The sequence below is a fragment of the Drosophila teissieri genome, chromosome 2R (genome assembly GCF_016746235.2).
Source record: "Drosophila teissieri strain GT53w chromosome 2R, Prin_Dtei_1.1, whole genome shotgun sequence".
Taxonomy (NCBI): domain Eukaryota; kingdom Metazoa; phylum Arthropoda; class Insecta; order Diptera; family Drosophilidae; genus Drosophila; species Drosophila teissieri.
Window position 1 is genome coordinate 20,141,200 of NC_053030.1, and position 17,725 is coordinate 20,158,924.

At 41.8% G+C, this 17,725-nt stretch overlaps 6 protein-coding genes across 7 annotated transcripts in view; 2 read left to right on the forward strand and 4 right to left on the reverse strand.

Moving 5' to 3' along the window:
* LOC122614743 (uncharacterized transmembrane protein DDB_G0289901) overlaps nucleotides 1-17,725 on the forward strand; it is a 79,587-nt gene that overhangs the window by 43,504 nt on the left and 18,358 nt on the right. The window lies entirely within an intron of this gene.
* Nucleotides 2,205-2,360, reverse strand: LOC122614752 (probable E3 ubiquitin-protein ligase IRF2BPL). Its single transcript, XM_043789401.1, has one exon. It carries the CDS (start codon nucleotides 2,358-2,360, stop codon nucleotides 2,205-2,207), a length of 156 nt encoding a protein of 51 aa, XP_043645336.1.
* LOC122614750 (protein GSKIP homolog) lies at nucleotides 10,483-10,984 on the forward strand. The gene has a single exon (XM_043789399.1). It carries the CDS (start codon nucleotides 10,534-10,536, stop codon nucleotides 10,882-10,884), a length of 351 nt encoding a protein of 116 aa, XP_043645334.1. The 5' UTR covers nucleotides 10,483-10,533; the 3' UTR covers nucleotides 10,885-10,984.
* LOC122614745 lies at nucleotides 14,518-15,410 on the reverse strand. The gene is made up of 3 exons (XM_043789394.1): nucleotides 15,199-15,410; nucleotides 14,964-15,116; nucleotides 14,518-14,903 (listed from the first exon to the last, which is right to left on the reverse strand). Exons 1-3 carry the CDS (start codon nucleotides 15,271-15,273, stop codon nucleotides 14,559-14,561), a joined length of 573 nt encoding a protein of 190 aa, XP_043645329.1. The 5' UTR covers nucleotides 15,274-15,410; the 3' UTR covers nucleotides 14,518-14,558.
* On the reverse strand, nucleotides 15,682-16,429 carry LOC122614748. The gene is made up of 3 exons (XM_043789396.1): nucleotides 16,347-16,429; nucleotides 16,125-16,277; nucleotides 15,682-16,060 (listed from the first exon to the last, which is right to left on the reverse strand). The coding sequence occupies exons 1-3, from the start codon at nucleotides 16,410-16,412 to the stop codon at nucleotides 15,722-15,724; spliced, it is 558 nt and encodes a 185-aa protein (XP_043645331.1). The 5' UTR covers nucleotides 16,413-16,429; the 3' UTR covers nucleotides 15,682-15,721.
* LOC122614749 lies at nucleotides 16,838-17,532 on the reverse strand. The gene is made up of 3 exons (XM_043789397.1): nucleotides 17,465-17,532; nucleotides 17,255-17,407; nucleotides 16,838-17,196 (listed from the first exon to the last, which is right to left on the reverse strand). Exons 1-3 carry the CDS (start codon nucleotides 17,498-17,500, stop codon nucleotides 16,852-16,854), a joined length of 534 nt encoding a protein of 177 aa, XP_043645332.1. The 5' UTR covers nucleotides 17,501-17,532; the 3' UTR covers nucleotides 16,838-16,851.

The window sequence follows — 17,725 nt, forward strand, 5'->3', positions numbered from 1 at the left end:
ACATGCTAAATGAATTTAAGGCAGCATTCTGCCGGCCGTCAGATATTTTTCATCTTTTCATTTATTCGCTTGCATCAGCATCTCTTGCTATACATTTTTTGATTTATTACGTGTGCGTCACTTGGAAAGCTTTTAATTGAACATTAAATGAAAGCCATTTATTTGTTTTCTGCTCAAATACATGAACACATAATGTAGTTATTTAATTTCAATTGTAATTAATTGAATACAATTATTGTTGTCTCGTTGCAGGTCGGTATTCAATTACACTGATTTCAATCAATATTTCCGATAAATCGGGCGCGTAAGTTTCAATAATTTATTGTACTAATGTGATCTTGTTTAAAGTAATTGCTATTAGAATGTTAATTAGTGTAAATAATGTTATCGCACACAAAAAAACAGAATGAAGTTCTATTGAATTACACATTTGAATAGCCATTTTCTTTAGCCTTTTACTGGCTTTTGCTTTCCCATCGCATGCGACTTTCTCCCTGACTGAGCAAATCGGAAAATGAAGGGACAAAGAGTGAGTGAGTCATTGAGATAAATAGCCAGAGCATTTGGCAAATTGAAATCAAATCAATAGCGGCAAATCAAATTGAAGTCTCGCAGCGGAAAAATCCGAAAACACGAATCAAACTGTAACTTGGCAATAGAAGTGCGGGGGGAGAAATAAAGGGAAAAATCCGAAAGTGCGCCAAATGCAACTAAGCGATACATAATACCGTAAGGAAAACAGAAATCCCCACCGAAAACCCCGCCGATGCCTGCCAGATAAAAGATGATTGAATGCAACTGGCTGGCGCTGAGTCCACGAATTCCCCGCCAAAAATCCCCTGTCTTCTTGTCTGATTAACATAAATCGTGCTGGCTGCCGCTGCCGTTGCCGCTGCCCGACTATATCTTATTTCGATTTTTTCCCTCGCCTTTGGTTTGTTTAGCTTTTTTGTGACTTGGTTTTGTTTTGTTTTTCTTTCTCTCAAATGAACTACGGGCTTATGCAAAAGCACAGGCAGCAGCAGAAATTGAATGGAAGCGAGCTGAAAAATAAAAAATAAATAAAAACGAAAGGCACCACTGAAATGAAATTCAGATAGAGGAGGAGAAGGAGCTCCATGGAGCTCCAGCAGGAGTAGTTGGTCGTCCATGTGGATGGGGGATTGTGGATTGGATGGAGTGGATATGGAGTGGTGGGCAGCGGCAGCGACAACACATCAGTGCCTGCCTGCTGACTTTTATTGCAATCGCAGGTCTCGAATGCGGCGCAGTATGCAACTTCGAATACGGAGGCCAAAACTTAACCCATTTTCACGCCAGTTGGTTAAAATGTCACTGCTTTAAAATGCTTAACACATTTAAAAAAGTTTACAATTAACTCAATTTGAATTGTGTCTATAGGTTGAACAATAAAAGAGTTTCAAGATAGTTCTTAAAACACATTAGGTCAAAAGATAATGACTTTCCAATAAAGTTATCATCATTATGCATACATGTCAAGTTGCTTCCAAAAGCTGTAAGTAAAACCAATTTGAGTTGCAACAATGTAGACTGCTTCCTTTGTCTTGAAAATCGAATCTTCTTAAAAGCAATCGAAAATCGAAACCAGTGACGGGTTAAACTTTTTGCTGATGAGCATGAGAATGATTTTGCTGTCGGGCTCCTCAGGCTTTCATCCTTTGGGTTCCCTTGCTTTTTTATCGTTTCGTACGTTTTGGCTGTGGTTTTTTATTTTTGTTTTTTGTCTTTCCCTCACTTTGGTTTGAACTTCATTGTTGGCTCGCTTAAAATTCCAAACAGCAAATTGCAACTGCCAACAATTTCGAGGCTATCAGTGGCATAGCATCAGGCAACCACGTCGCTGGTGGCTGCTGCTTCTGCTCCTGCTCCTGATGTTGCTGCTGTTGCTGTTGCTGCTGGTGGTGGAGATGCCGATGTTGCTCCTACCACTGGCAGTAATTTTATGCAAGATGCTATCTCAACACACCTCAACACGCCTGCTGGCGGAGAGGCAGAGAAATGCATGTAAGCCATTTCACTGGGTTCTGCCATGCTTCTTGGCCATGCTTGGTCGGTCTGCTGTTTTTGCTGTTGTTGCTGTTGCTGCAAGTATGACAAACAGCCTGCTGCCGTCTTTTGAATGGAATTCAATTCCCATGCAGCAGGGGCAGCGGCGGCACAGCAGCGGCACAGCAGCAGCAACCCTAGACGTCTCTCACATCTCGTGCCTTTTGTCTGCCTTTTATCTGCTGATGTTGCTGCCTTCGTTGCTGTTGCTGCTGCTGCTTCTCGGCACTGCAATACTTGTTTAGCTTGTTTGCCGCTGCTGCTGCGGCTGCTGCTGCTGCAGTTATTGCCATTGTATCTTGATGCCTTTCAAGTGCCAATTGTGCGACCGCCCGAACCTTTTTACTTCAATTTTTCCCCCCCATTTTTTTTTTTTTTGCGAGACAAACTCATTGCTTATTTAATTTAAGGTGGGAATTTCAGCGTTTTCCCCTTCTTTACTTTTGTGTCACGAGCGAATTTATTCAAATTAAGTTGATAATAGTTGCGCTACAGCTACTGCTGCTGCTGTTGCCGGCAATGCCATTCAAGTGTTAATTGTTGTCGGCACCCTTTTGAGGATCTGAGAAGATTTGTTGGGTATTTAATAAATATTTGCACAGCACAACAACGAACGACTGTCAGGTTTAATCAACAATGAGAACAGCATTGCTCTCCTATGGCCAGCTCCTAGCTCTAGACCCCAGTAATTCACGATTTCCTGCTGTAATTGAAAAGATACCAAGACAAGTTGCTGCTGCTTTTGCTGCTGTTGCTGCTGCTACGGCAGCAACATTTCAACCAGTCGACGGCAGTCGCGGTAGTGCATTAATTATTCATGAGTTGTCGCGCAGGCGACATTGCAGCTACAGCTACAGCAACAGCAACATTAGCAGCAGCAACAACTCAGAGACAGCGGCAACATAATTATTCATGCGCGCTTATCGCCAGAAAGGTAGGCAACACCATTTTAACCACAAGCGGATTATAATTATCAACAGTTGCCATCAGAGCTGACGGACGGACAGGCGGACAGACAAGCGGACGAACGGACGGACGGGCGGTCAGTTGCTGCTACTTGGAGGCGCAGCAGCAACATGTTGCTGGCGGTGCACAATGCACGGCTAATGACTATGATGATTAAGATGATGATGATGATGATGACGACGATGATGGTGAAGCCAAAAACGCGCTGCAGCAAATATAATTACACGGCCAACAACAAGACAGACAGCTGCTTTAATTGATGTTGATTGCTATCAACAACACTGCCTCCGAGTTCTTCGCATTTTGTCAGAGTCCCCAGCACCAACACCATCACCACCAAACAGCACGCTCAATTGTAATTCTTTTCATTGCCCTCTTTTGTCAGAGGTGGAAACCTTTCCAAAATAATGAACTGTAAAAACATGAGCACAAACAATGGGAAAAATCTTTTATTGCATGTCAGCGTGACATTAGGAGCAATCTTGGCCCAAACAACTAAATTAGCATTACTAAATTGTGCTCGTATAAAGACTAAATCGAAAACGGAACCAAATAAATGCACACGCCATTTAATATATAAACTGGATAAAAAAAAACAGAACCTAACATAAATAAATAAACTCTCGGTTTTAAAACTAATATCCCTATTATTGTTAGAACTAGCTCGCGGCAAAGAAAATCGCATTGAAGTTATTATTATTAAATATTGCCTGATTTAACACCGTAAAACTAAGCTAATTAAAGGAAAGACATTAAGTCAGAGTTATTAATTATATAAGCTGCTTACAATTCAATAATGCAGCTTTTGTTTTCATTTTTCCCATCAATTTGAGAGACAGGCTAAATGTTATGGCTCATAAATGGGATTTATTGCAGAGCCAATAAAAAGTGGAATTAACCAAATTCAAGTGGAAAGCTCAACAAAACACAAATATATAACATTTAATGTGCAAAATAATATGCAATAAAGGAGAGACATTAATTTGAAATTAGTGGACAAGCTGCTTACATTTTAACTTAATTTCTGTTGGGCCTTAAATTTTTTTGCTTACGTATTTCTTTTGGCACCACGAATATAATGGCCCATAAATTGGATTTATAATTTAGCTGCTGCAGCTAATGTTCGCACATATATATTTTATGCTTTAATATACACATTTATTTTCCGGACCATTTGGGTTTATTACCCCAAGCGGTAGTTAAGTTATTTTCGTGGTAATTGAAACTCGGAAACGATTGTCAAGGCAACTTTTTATTCCACACTTACATACATACATACATTTTGCCGGCTTAACAGAAGTCCTGTGATGAATCAATCAAAGCTTAATTTGCCTTGGGTTCCACGCAGTAAGCATTTAAATTTTAATTAACATTTTTGAATTGTGCACAACGAGCATTTCCCTTCTCTTTCATTTTGCGTATTTATCCCGTAAAAATCTCCATTCAGGCCATCTCTTTTGCTCTTGTAATGGAGTTTTTGGAGTGCCAGGGGGGGAAAGAGTGAGCAAGCGAGAGAGAGAGAGAGAGAGAGATAGAGAGCGAGCGAAAGAGAACGAGCAGCGGCAGCCATGTTTGTTGTATGGCGCTCACTCATTAAAGCCTGGCTGTGCGAGCGAGACAGCAACAGGCTGCTACAACTTTTGGCGCATGTTGAGCTGCGCATGCAAAAAAAGCAAAAAGGATGTGGAAAAGGAAGGGGACGGGAATGGGAATGGGTAGGGAATAGGATTGGGAATGGGAAAAAGGAAGAGATGGAGAAGGAGCAGGAGGTGGTGGGCAAGGTGGTTGTACAGAGGGGAGTGGTGGGGTGGAGTAGATGATGGGAGAGCTGGGGGAAATGGGAAACTTTGCGACGCCTGCTGGCTTTTAGTTTGCCTTTTAAATGTTTAAACGATTAAGTCGAATTTTAATTTGGCCGCAAAGCATAACACGACTTTACACACACACTTCTTGTTTGCTGCCTTCTGCATGGGAGTGTGTGTGTGTGTGAGTATGTTTGCGTTTGTGTTTGTGTTTGTGTTTTTTGCCCCTGGGTGCGGACCGAAAACTAACAGAAATGTAAAGCAGGCCATAAAGTGGCAACACGCTGACTTTGCCCATAAACTAACTAACCGAATCTGTTTGGGGGCGTCGCTTTCTGCTCGCGTTTTGTTGTTGCCTGTCCACTTAGAGATGGAAGTGCAGACGATTAACGATAGACATGCAAATCAGTGGGACCAGGCCAGTGATTTATGCTTGTTTGTTCAATCAATAGAAAAAGTGAGACTGCTTAAATTAACTACTGTTTGCTGTAAAATAATTAACAGTGGTACACAGCTAAAAATATCAATATAAACACTTATATATGCTCCTTTAAAAACATCTTGATGGTTTCGTAGAAGAACTGTGGGAGTTTTGTTGACGAATAATAATTCCATCATTATTGTGAACATCGAAACCCATAAAGATGGTAATTTTATGATTTTCTTCGTTGTTCATAAAGTTTAAAGTTTTCGCTCCCAACGCCTTTGGGAATCGGTCCAAATGGATGATATTTAAACGACTCTCTCCACTTTGGGCTACAAGTGGGGAGGAAGCTGAATAAGTACTTCAGCAGCCAAAAGATGACTCGTCGTTTTTCCTTTCTCTTTTCCACCAAGCCCATCTCTGTTTTTCATTTGCTGCCGACACTCATTAATGTTTAAAGTGTTTTATGATATGCATAATTGCTTGTACAGATAATAAAGTTTTCCGCCCGACCATTGACCACCCCCGCTTAGCTTTCGGCCCCTTGGGTCATTTGTCCATTCACTTAATTAAAATGCAAATGGAAATTCCTCAAATGGCCTGCAGTGCGGCAAAGTCATGGGACAGTGAAATGATGGGGAGAGAGTAACGTGCATAGCTGATGACCCTGTTGATGACAGGTTCCTCAATATTTTTTCTGCAAAATAAACAATGTGCTTAAATGGTATAGCTTAAGTGTACTTACCTGCTTAATTAATTTCATTGCTAACAGATCCTCTTTTTATCAGTGTACGCCAGATATTTGCGGAAGTTTTCCCCCTGTGCATTGTCTTTGTGACTCTGGTATCTGTATCTGTTGCTGTTGCTGTTGCGACTGCTACCGAGTTTACGACGCGTGAACGGCAACAGCAACTCATCCACAAAAGAGGCGACAAAATCCTCTGTTTTTTTTTTTATTTTTTACTTCCCCCTTAACAAGAGGGGAATACGATCTTCGATGCTTCTGCATCATCAGTTTATTTCTGCCTCCCCGTATTTTTCCTTTTTTTGTGTTTTATCAGTTTTGTTTTTATTGTACAAGCGTTTCCAGTGAATTTTTTGATGATATCTTTGAATGTTAACATTCACAAAAGCGTAAAAATTCCTGCCCCTCTTCCCTCTTTCAGCCCTCGCGATTCCCTCGCATACCCCTCTTCTGGCATTAGTTTATATATCGGCTTTATGAGGCACTTTTTACTGCTCAACCTCTGCTCCGGACCCTTAGTCCTCCATGTGTGTGCGTTCGTTTGAGTATTAAGTGAAATTCTTTTGTGTCGACAAGCGAAAATAAAATTCACACAGTGCCGAACGTGCCGCAGAGAAAGAGGGGAGAATAAGGCAAACACTGTAAGAAAAAAGGTGGTTTAATTTATAGTAAAACAACCAACTAAAATACACCTAAAAAGTTGTCAAGTTGCTTAAGCTTTTAAACAGCTTACATACTAAGTGTTTTAAAATCGTACTATTGATTTAATAACTGGAATTATCTTTGATATGAAGAGCCTTAAAATCTTACATCATTTTGTTTATATATTTATTTTGCATGCCATTTACCTTTGGCGAATATTTGTCAAACTGTTTTTTTTCTGTGCATGGGAAAGAGGAAGGGAATCGAAGTCACACAATGGATTTTAGGGGGAAGGACGAAGGGTTGGCGGTTGTTTAACTGGCAACTGGGACTTGATGATGATGCCGCTTTGCTCCGCATCTTTCCTCACCTCTTGTCTCTTTTACCTTAGTTTTTTTTTTTTTGGGTTTTTACCTGGCGGGCACAATCTCTCACAATAACAACAACAAAATCGGGGAGGGTAAAAGGTGCAAAAGCAACAACAAAGGAACCGAAAACGACCGGCTGACGGAGTGAGAACAGCAACAGCAACAGCAACAACAACAACGAAATACACCCAATGACAAGCTGCTCGGCAATTTGACATAATTTATACGTCAAATTACTGCAAATTGATGCTAAATGGCTTCAAATTGAATTGACTGGCGCAGAAGAGGCAACAACAACAACAACAACAAATGTATGCGAACGGAAAAAGTGCCAACAAAAAGGAGGCAACAACAACAACATAATGTAGCGCCCTGGCGGCAAACATGGCAACAACAATACCGACTTGAAAAAAATCAGCGAAACCAACTTACCGTGTCGAAAGCTGTTGTTGTTGTTGTAGTTGTTGTTGTGCTCACTCAAACGAAAACATTTTGAATTTTCAACGTGGGGGCATCTTGTGTTGCTGTTGGTGTTGCACGTGTTGCCATTGCCGATGATGTTGCTCTGGTTGTTGTCGAAGTTGCTTTCTGTTGCTGTTGTTGCTCTGGTTGCCTACGGTGTTGCAGGGTGTTGGAGTTGTTAATGTTGCTGCTGTCTATGTTCTTAATGTTGCATCTAGGTTGCTGTTGCAGCTTTGGTTACTGCTGCTCTTTCTGCTAACATTGCTGTTGCTTTTAAAGTTGCATCTTATAATAAATCTTATATCTTAAATCCCTTGAAGTTTTTGAGATGTGGATGTGACTTGGGTTTGTTGGTTGCTCTTTTTACACGCTTTTAATGCACTGCACTACTTGCCACTAGTCACCCAGAAAAACGACACCCAAGAACAACAACCTAAAAGTAGCTTCCAGTAGAAGTAAATTCCCTTTGAAGGTGCGAAAATGTATCTGGACGGACAACATTTCCGACACCCTTTGAATTGAACTTACCTGCCAACCTCCCCGCAACCTTCTTCCCTAATAACAGGGTACAGAGGAGCGAAAATTACCCAGTTATCCGCAATTTGGAGCGATCTCAAAAAGGAACTGGCAAAGATAAAGTCACGGCATACCCTTTTTTCCCACTTTAATGATTTCCCCTACAACTCAGATGGTTATTTAAGGAACATCATCCCATGAACAGCATTTTAAATACACATTTTTAGAAACGAACCCTTAGCACTTTTCACTAATTTGGAATTTTCCCTCTTCTTATCGTTGCAGGTATGCACTTTTGTCTTAAATCGGATGACCTAGGATGTTCGCAAAACAGCTCAATTGCCGGCACACCCACTCAGTGTCTTTCACACCTTTAGAAAATGTAGCTGGCGAAAATTGTGTAGGTAAAAGGAAAAGGAAAATAACAAAAAAAAAAAATCCATTTCAGCGCGAAAAAAGAAAGCCATAAAGTGTGCAATCGCCATGAAAAAAGTGCAACTGTCAACGGAACACAAAAAACTTTGTTGTTTACAATTTGCCGTTGCAGCAGCAGCAGCAGCAGTGCGCTTGCAAAATATTGAATTCAATTTAAAGCGCAAGAGGCGTTCATAAATCTCCGACAATTGTGGGCCCAAGAAGCGGTAGAAAGGCGAAAGGCCCCGAGGGCGGGGGGAGTCGGTGGAGAATCGGTGAAAGAGTTAAAGTCGGATTATGGTCATGTACCGAACTCCCTTACCAGCCCATGCCTTCCCATCCCATCCCATCCCATACCACACCATACCATACCATACCATTCCGAAACCATTATTCTCTCCGCAGTCGCCTTCTCATCCGCTCACTCATTTATTCCTTTTGATTGCAGTCGTGCGAGTGAGATGCAAGCGGGGGGAGATCGTAAACTGTCAGCGCAATTAAAATAAATTGAAACTGAACTTTCGCACACACAGTGAAAAACGATTCGAAAACTCGAGACTTTCATAAAACCAATATTTCTATGAATTGTAGTGATCAGGATGCCAAGTCTATTGCCATACCAGTTTCAAAACTACCACCCAATCCAAAATCCCAAAGATTCTTGTTCAGATTGTAGTCAGATAATGAAATGGCTTATTATAAAAACCAGGCTAACATAATATTATGTATATATATGCAATCTTATTTTCCACTGTGTGAAAAGAAAAGAAAATTGAACACAACTTTTCCCGCCCAGCTGTCGCATAATTCATCAACTATTTAGGCGGCAACAGAAGGAAAAATTAAAGAAAAATTTGCGTGTGTGTCGCAAAAAGTTTTTCATTTTTAGCATCTTGATTGTTTGAGGGCGGGCAAGTGAGAGAAGGGTGCGGGAAGGGGGCCGGGGGCCCTGAAAGATTGAGCAGAGAGCAGGAACTTTGCCTGGTAGCCGGGCCAGAAAACGGCTTGGCTTGCCTGCCATGGCCATGGGCAACTAAATGAACGTTCCACAGTCTTTGGTCTTCGGTCCCCAGTCCTCTGCTGTCCGTACGCTGTCCGTAAGCTGTCCGTCCCTTTTGGTCCGTTCCGTCTGTCGGGTAAGCCATCTCTTTCCCCCGTTCCAGCGACCGTCTCTTTCTGTGCGCTTACCTTCCTTCTCGGCTCGTATCTCAAATTGTTCAACTTCATCAGCAAAAAGTAAGGGAAAAGATGCTGCTGCTGTGGATTGTGGATATGTACTGTGAAAAATTTGGACATTTTAAAGTTTTGTACATATACAAATCCATATGATTCACCAAATCAAGGACATTTCAGTGCTCTATGTTATGCAAACAAAAGTTGCAACTAAAACTAAAACAGTTTTAAAGATTTAATTCACTAAGCCGCCATGTAGCTTGATAATCGATATATTTGTCTTATGTAGTTGATAAAAAACTTTATATTTATTTGCTGTGTATCAAATCACACCAAGTCAAGCTTCCCTCCTCCCCTCTACATATATATTCCCTGATCTCTCCCTGCTCCTCATTCGATTGTCATGAGTCTGAGCCCGAGACTCCTTTGCTTTTGTCCTTTTTGTTTTCCAACGGCAGCAGGCAGCGTCAGGAGACTAAGACCCCGAGGTCCCAGAGCACTTGAGCTGGGTTTCTCTGCGTTGAGGAAGTCAAGGCGGCAGATATGGTAGGGGGTATTGGTAGGGTTCGGTGGGGAGGGGAGGGGGGTGAAGGGCTTAAGAGGAGCCGAACGAGGAGTTAAGCGGATGCATAATACGGAATAATGTCTTGGAAACGAAAAGGGAATGCTGTGCATCATTGGGATTCCGATGCTACTAAGATACCCTTCAGCTAAAAGGGCTGTGCAAAACATACGCATGTGATTCGGATTATTTTGGATTAATTTCACGTAATTAATACTACTGTGAGATGAGGGCTTCATTGCAACGCCTTATTGATTTAATGCAGGTAGTAATTAATTCATGGAATGGGTAATAACCAGAAGAACCAGGTTCCCAGCGTACCATTGTATGTTCAGTTCTGTCAAAATCCCCTGCCTGTTCTGTCCGAAATTCGAGCTTCGAAATTTCTAGGAATGGCTCTCGTCCAGAGTGACGAAAACGACTTCCATGCCCTTCGGGAGGCGCAAAGGATGGTGGACTCGTGCCAGGACTTTGCGGACCACTTGATCGTCGCCGAATTCCTGCCCCATTGTCGCGGGGTGGCCTACATCAATATTCGCACCCTGGAGCAGGTCATCTATTGTGTGCAACTGAGTAGCGTCGGCTATCGCATCGTGTCCTATAACTTTGACGATGTGGCCGATGAGGTGGCCAATTGTGACACCGTCTATGAGTCCGCCCATCAATTGCTGGCGGGGATTAGTCCGCTGTATGGGGAGAAATATGGCTTTGGACGAGAGCCACTGCGGAAGCGAAAGCAGTAGTAGTCCCAAAAGTGGGCGTGGCATGTGAAGAATTTGTCTACTAATTGCTAATTGCCGCCCCAAAAAGTGATAATTAAGCGCTTTGCAGGTAAATGACTTGATTGCAATAATAAAGCCTGAAGCTGCGAGTTGGATTCGGGGTCTCCCATTTGATTAATTGCTGCCAAGTGAGCACAGTTGGTGGGGAGACGGTGGAGTACGGGGCGGGGTGGTGGCAGGGGCGGTGGCAGGGGCAGGTTGCCAGTTGATTGACTCAACTTGGCACTCTCCGGACCTTTTGTAGCGAAAAAAGTTAACAAGTTTTTGTGCCGTTCCACTTGACTGCCGCCGTCGAAGGAGGCGAATGAAGATGCAGACGGTTGGAGCTACAAGCTACAAACTACAAGCTCCAATCCTCGAACACCATACACCGTACGTACACCCAACCAAACCGAAACCAAAACCAAACGCAGCCCAACCCAACTCAGCCCAGCCGAACTCAATGCCTCTCCAGCCCCAACTTGTATTCCTCATTTTGGCCGGGGCACCAAGCCAACTAAGGTTTTTATCTAGTTGAGTCCATCTAGTCGCTTTTCCGTCCGTCCCACGGGTGTCTGCTGTGGACAATTCACAGATACACATACGCTGCAAACACACCGATGAACAGACGCAGATACAGGCGAACATCAATAAGAGCGCTCGAACTGATGTGGGCAATAAATCAATAATTCATGATTTAAAACCAAAATCAATATGAGGAAAGTTAGTCAGATTATTTTCAGTTTTGTCTACAACTTAAGGCTTCTACAATTTATGACTTATTTTGAAATATTAGAGACTGAGGTCGTGACAGTGACAGTTTGCTGTGTGTGAGCTCCACTGTAGTTGGGCGAACGCATTTGCTTTGGCGTCCGTATCGGCCATGTCTATCTGAGCTGGCTCTCCACTTGTCTATGCTCGTATATTTGTCCATTGAAGCATGCAATTGATTGCTGCAACGGCAACGGCAAAAGCAGCAGCAGCAGCGACAGCAGCATTATCCCCAACCTCTGTATATTGCCCCCTTTGGAACATGCCCCTTCTCCGCCTCTGCGCTTTAATTGCCTTTTCATTGCAGCCCGTCGGCCTTTTGACTCAGTGGATCCAGCCCCCCTTTTGCCTCATCAGTGTGTGCATGTGTGTGCGAGTGTGTGTGTGTGTAATTTGTGGTTGTTGTTCTTTGTTAATGCATTACATGAATTTTAACAAGCTTTGCATTCTGACTGACTATCCCCCCCTTTTGCCCCCTCCGTGTGTTTGTTTATTGTAGCCGCATCTCTGCGAATGCAGACATAATTTAACCTTTGCCTGTCTCAGTCTAATGCATTTCATTTTGCCAATTTTCAATCAATGAGCATTGCAAATGGAAGCGCATTTTAGATGGGCCACTTTCAGAAGATCTTCCAGTTATATTGGTAATAAACTAAGATCGTTTACAGAAGAAGCCATTTGGCGTCGCCAAACGAAATTGAATTAAAGCATTTAACATGAATATCACTTAATCAGGAGACTAAAACAAGTTCTATTTCGATTTTAGTATTTAAGTGCACTCGTTAAAAGGCTATAATGAAAACAAGTTTCTATAAGTGCGTTTGATGTAATTATTCGTCTCACTTTTTAACATTTTCGTGCAATTTCATGGTTTCATGTTTCCACTTAATAAATGGCCAACAGCTATTCAAACAATAAACAATCTGTCGGAAATGGAAATAATTAGTTGTAAATAATGTTGATTTACTGATTTACTGTCACTAAAATTATCTAGTGAAATATCACAATAAAACGCCAAACACACAATTGCAAATAAATTTAGTTTATGACACTTGCAAATAATGTTCAATGATTGCTCAGTTCAAATCAATATTTTCCATATAATTATGTCTTTTGAAATGAGTCAATTTGTATGTAGGTAAGGTAATTTTTGAAGACATTTTCCACTTTCCTCGCTTTATTAGGGACAATTAATATACGCAAAAAGAGAGAAAGTGAAAATGACCCGACATTTTTTCTGCGTGCACCGCTCCCTGGAGTTTTCATGGAACCGCAAATTTTCCGTGTTAGTCCAACTAATTGGCTGCGCTTTTGGTTAATTAGCACACCAGCAGCTCCAGCAAACCATGACAACGTTGTCCGTCGCAAAATGAAATCTCTTTGCTGTCGCACACGCGCTTTTATTGGCACTCAAATTGGCAGCTAAACTTTGGCAACGTGCAACAACGAAAGCAACAACGATGATATCAACGGCAACCGGCAACTGGTAACTGGCAACTCGCAACTGGCAACAACCACAGCCACAACAACTTGCACAGCAACCGAACCATCGACAACGACAACTATTTTGTCTGCATTAAAACGTTGTAATTATTTTATGCCAGATAACAATTTGATATTGTCAATGCTGCAAAATGTTCAAGCCGCGAACAGATGGGACAGCCGCGGTATTCGCGGGGCAACCGAGTCGAGTGCAAACTGTGTGAGTTAGATTGATGGTGGCTAAATGCAAATTGGTTGGTTGCCGCTGCCGTTGCTGTCTTCTGTTTTCTGTTTGCTGCTCCCCATATGCTAATCAGGGTGAGCCAGGCGAGTTTAGTTGCAGCGAATTAAATGGCTTTTAAAAGCTTGTTAGATCGTCATCTCTCGCATGTAATGCAATGAAAACACCGTTTTGCACAAGCTGGCCATTAAAAAGCATATTAAATCAGCTGATATAAACAAGATTTGCTATACTTTACTGGCGCATGTATGGCAAACGAATAAAGTCGAGGAATTTTCGATAAAATTTCTTTCGTATTAGACATTTTAAATATTACGTTCCAAAAATTCATCAGAGATCTTTAACTGTATTTCGTAGTTGTAAAATCGCCAGTGATTTCCATGCAAAGTTGGCTCACTCTAAACTGATTTTTTTCGCCGGGCCAACAAGCGGAGCATTCGGAAAATGGGGAAAACACAGTGGCAGCCACAAGTTTTTCGAGGGGGGGTTGCGGTGGGGAGGAGCCGCATGCTGCTGTCATCAGTTGACAGCCAGCAGCAGCGTCGCCTTCGTCGTTGTAGCTTTTAACAATTTGCAATAAATTAGCCGAGGCAACTGTGCAGAGTTTTCACTTGAAATGCAACTCGAATTGCATTTTCAGGGGGTCGAAACGAGGGGAAAGTGTACAGGAAAAAAATTGAGAGACTTTCTTTGCTTTAAGCATTTCTAGTGTAAGCAGTCCTACAAACTTATGGGTGGCACTTTTTGTTAGTTAATCATTTCAATGAGTTTAATTGATGTGGGCTTAATTTAAGCTACTTCGATTATTTTGACATCTTCCCTTTGCAACAACCTTTTTCTCAGTGCCAGCGACACTTGGTGCAATTTTTGCGCCACGTTCCCCTTCAACCACCACTGCCGCAAACACTATTTTTCTTACCACAACAGTTTCCAAACATGTCTTGCCAATTTCACACTCCAACTGCCTGCCTGCCCGACGTCAGTTGGCCTGAAAGCGATTTGTACCTGGCCCGGTTCATTTATTGGCCCCTGAGTCGGTCGGCGGATTTTATGACGATCTCATCAGCAGCTGGAACTTGGCCCACACCTCGGAAATGCCCAACAGCAAAAACAGTTGGCAATAGAGTGAAAGATGTTCTGCGATTTAATACTTTTTGGGTACTTAGAACATTTTGGTTCTGACCCGCAGAACGGCGGCAACGGTGACTTCCAGATCTGGCTGGGCGGTGATGATGGCTTCGCCTTTATAGTAGCCGTCTGCCAAATAATCCGGCAATCCCTTGCCATTCAGAGCGCAGCGGGTGAAATTGTAGGTCGCCCTGGGCCAGGGTGGTACATATTCGGTCTCATAGACCGGCAAATCGGTGCAGTTTCCCAAGTTCGGCATCAACATGTCCTTGTAAAAGGTGTTGATGTATTCGATGAATTTCTGCGGCGGTATGGACATGGGAGTCAGTTTGTAATCCGACTCGTCGCCGGAGTAACTGCTCAAAACACGCATTTCAACCTGAAATCAGTATTTCAATTTTAAGTGTTTCGGAATAAATGATATTGGACCAGGAATTACCGTCACACTATCGTCCATATCAATATTCCAGAAGAATGTGCCGGAAAATCCAAATTCCGACCTCGAAATGCGCTCAATTCGCAAGTTCATGTCCATGGCACTGGGATTTGAGGTGGTGCCTCCGATCGACAATGGCGTTGCCTCCCAGTTGGTCTACAAACAATTAATTATATCCATATTCCATTGAACCATTTAAGGAAACCTTCACTTTGTTTTATGAACAAATTAAACTCACCTTTGCTGCACAGCCATTGTAATTGCTTGCAAAAATGCACAGGAATAAAAGCGAGGAAACGCAAAGCGAAAGCATTTCTCTGTAAATTAACAATATTAGTCGCAACCTTCTTGCTTTTATAGTATGCCAATTCAGATTAATCTTTCAAAAACATTTGTCGCACGAAGACTTTGTGTTCAATTGTCCACATTGTTAGATTATTGTAGTTGGAACAGGTGTAAATCATGTCAAACTTATCTAGATTTACTGATCGTCACGGAATTACCATCCAATTTTAGCAAATTACACAAGTACACAACACGAATCATGTTTGCAAAGCTTATAAAATGCTTATTGCTCTCGTTTTATGGATAAGCAGCAGTTGATAATGATGATACATTTTGATGATAAAGACAAATATTACGAGTATTAAATAAACGCAATTTAATTTAAATCAATTCATTTTACATAATAAAGTACATTTTGTAAAGGCGAAAGAAAAGAGGTTTGAATTTCTAAGGAGACGCATGAAATATGTATATTATTAAATAACCTTAGGCGAGACCTTGACGATTAGAGTGAAACCCCAATCCACCTGTCCGGTCATCTTATAGTCTAACTTGAAGAAGCCTTCTGGTGCGATTTCTGGCAGTCCCTCGCCACTGGCCACACATTTGTCCAACTTGTAAACATTTCGTGGCCATGGAGGCACAAAATCGCCATCGAACTGCACCATATTGGAGCAGTGACCCACATTCTTGATGAACGCGTCCTTGTAGAAGCCGTTTAGGTATTCGAAAAACGGCTGCTTGGGAATGGACCAGGGCATCATTTTGTAGTCGTCTTCGTCACCCGATGAGCAGTGATACACGTCTGCCTCCACCTGTCCAACAACGATTCGTAGTTAGTAGCTATAAGGTAGATAATATTAAAACCAATATCTCAACCATGGTGTCCTTATCCACATCGTAGTTCCAATCCAGTGTCATGGAAAATGCGTACTCGCTGCGTCCCAATCGATCAACCTTTGTTGCAATCCTCAATAGATTCTCATCTGAGCTGTAGGATGTCAGGGATAAGGGCTCGTATTCCCAGTTACGCTGTCAAATGAGCACAGAAAGTATAAGTATTGGATTTTATAGAATATTTGGTAGAATATCCTGGCATACTCCTGCTTTGCAGCCATCGATCAGCAGCGTAGCGAACAAAAACAGCAACGAGCCACACGAAATCATTTAGGCAAACTTGAAAATACATGAACTTCCAATCGGCTTGCATTTATATAGCAAACAGCCGTCGATCGCATGGCAGTGTATCGTCTGCGACTTGTATCAGTTATATAACTCCCTGTTACATTTTGGGCTTTCATGTCGAACAAGACTGCATGCCAAAAAACATGCAAAAATGTGTGGACTCTGAGTATAAAATGTAAGTTTGCTGTTTGCTGGGTCTTCAGCTACGAAACTTACAAACGCATGCCAAACATTTGAGCAATTAGAATTGGTTTTCACATAATAACTGAAAGTTCTTTTTCAAAACTTATTACCAATGTTAAGACTATGAATATTAAATAGGCCGCCTTCCAGAACAAAAACTATATATTTATAATTCTTACGATTGATTTTATTAGTCATAGTCGCTGCAAAAAAAAGGTGTTTATCTAAGATTATAGTTTTACATAAAATTTGGTGTTATTTTAAAAACTGAGGTAGAGTTCCATGTGGGTTGATTTGGTCCGTAGCATTTCAGTATAATCATGTAGAATCCGGAGGGAACAATTTCCGGCAATCCATCGCCATCGATCACGCATTTGTTGCCGAAATAGGTTTTCTTCGGCAATGGCGGTTGGAATTTGCCTTCGAATTGCGGAACATTGGAACAGTGCTTGAAGTTCTTCATCGACACATCCTTGTAATAGGTATTCAAGTGGTCGTAAAGCGATTGCTTGGGAATGGCCCACGGAAGCAGCTTGTAGTCGTTGGCATCGCCCGTGGAGCTTCGAAGGACATTGGCCTCGACCTGCAGAAAAAAACGCAATCCTGTTACACAGGACTATCTCATAAGGTGGTACACCTACCATGGTTTCCTCAGTCGTATCGTAGTTCCAGTCCACTTTGGCTGTCAGTCCATACGATCTGCGATTAATGCGCTCAATCTTGACATCTATCTTTATTAGACTCTCATCGGATGAGATGGCTTCCGTCGATATGGGTTCGTAGTTCCATTTGCGCTGGAAAATTGTTCAAAATAATACACGATATTTGGAAGTCATGAATACTGAACGTACCTCCGTTTGGCACTCACTTATAAGCAGGAGTGCCATACAAAGTTCAGCAATGAAACACCGGAAAGACATAATTAGAATATGAAACTGAGCAATGGGATATGGGTCTATATGCTTATATAGCCACGGCTATTGATAAAAAAAAACTTTGCACTTTGTCACGACATTTTATCATACCAAACTAAAACTAACTAAACTTACATAATTTTATAACTATTTACAGCAATTAAATACATCTACTACATTGAAACAAAAAAGCCTTAT

What these genes read in the sequence shown, in the direction of transcription:
- LOC122614750 (XM_043789399.1), top strand. Translation starts at nt 10,534, where the DNA reads ATGGCTCTCGTCCAGAGTGACGAAAACGACTTCCATGCCCTTCGGGAG.
- LOC122614749 (XM_043789397.1), bottom strand. Translation starts at nt 17,500, where the DNA reads ATGGCACTCCTGCTTATAAGTGAGTGCCAAACGGAG. An exon ending in TAAGTGAGTGCCAAACGGAG is followed by an intron (nt 17,408 to 17,464) that starts GTACGTTCAGTA and finishes ACAATTTTCCAG; the next exon opens with CGCAAATGGAACTACGAACC. An exon ending in ATACGACTGAGGAAACCATG is followed by an intron (nt 17,197 to 17,254) that starts GTAGGTGTACCA and finishes TTTTTTCTGCAG; the next exon opens with GTCGAGGCCAATGTCCTTCG.
- LOC122614745 (XM_043789394.1), bottom strand. Translation starts at nt 15,273, where the DNA reads ATGCTTTCGCTTTGCGTTTCCTCGCTTTTATTCCTGTGCATTTTTGCA. An exon ending in ACAATGGCTGTGCAGCAAAG is followed by an intron (nt 15,117 to 15,198) that starts GTGAGTTTAATT and finishes AATTGTTTGTAG; the next exon opens with ACCAACTGGGAGGCAACGCC. An exon ending in ATATGGACGATAGTGTGACG is followed by an intron (nt 14,904 to 14,963) that starts GTAATTCCTGGT and finishes TACTGATTTCAG; the next exon opens with GTTGAAATGCGTGTTTTGAG.
- LOC122614752 (XM_043789401.1), bottom strand. Translation starts at nt 2,360, where the DNA reads ATGGCAATAACTGCAGCAGCAGCAGCCGCAGCAGCAGCGGCAAACAAG.
- LOC122614748 (XM_043789396.1), bottom strand. Translation starts at nt 16,412, where the DNA reads ATGATTTCGTGTGGCTCGTTGCTGTTTTTGTTCGCTACGCTGCTGATC. An exon ending in TCGATGGCTGCAAAGCAGGA is followed by an intron (nt 16,278 to 16,346) that starts GTATGCCAGGAT and finishes CTCATTTGACAG; the next exon opens with CGTAACTGGGAATACGAGCC. An exon ending in ATGTGGATAAGGACACCATG is followed by an intron (nt 16,061 to 16,124) that starts GTTGAGATATTG and finishes GTTGTTGGACAG; the next exon opens with GTGGAGGCAGACGTGTATCA.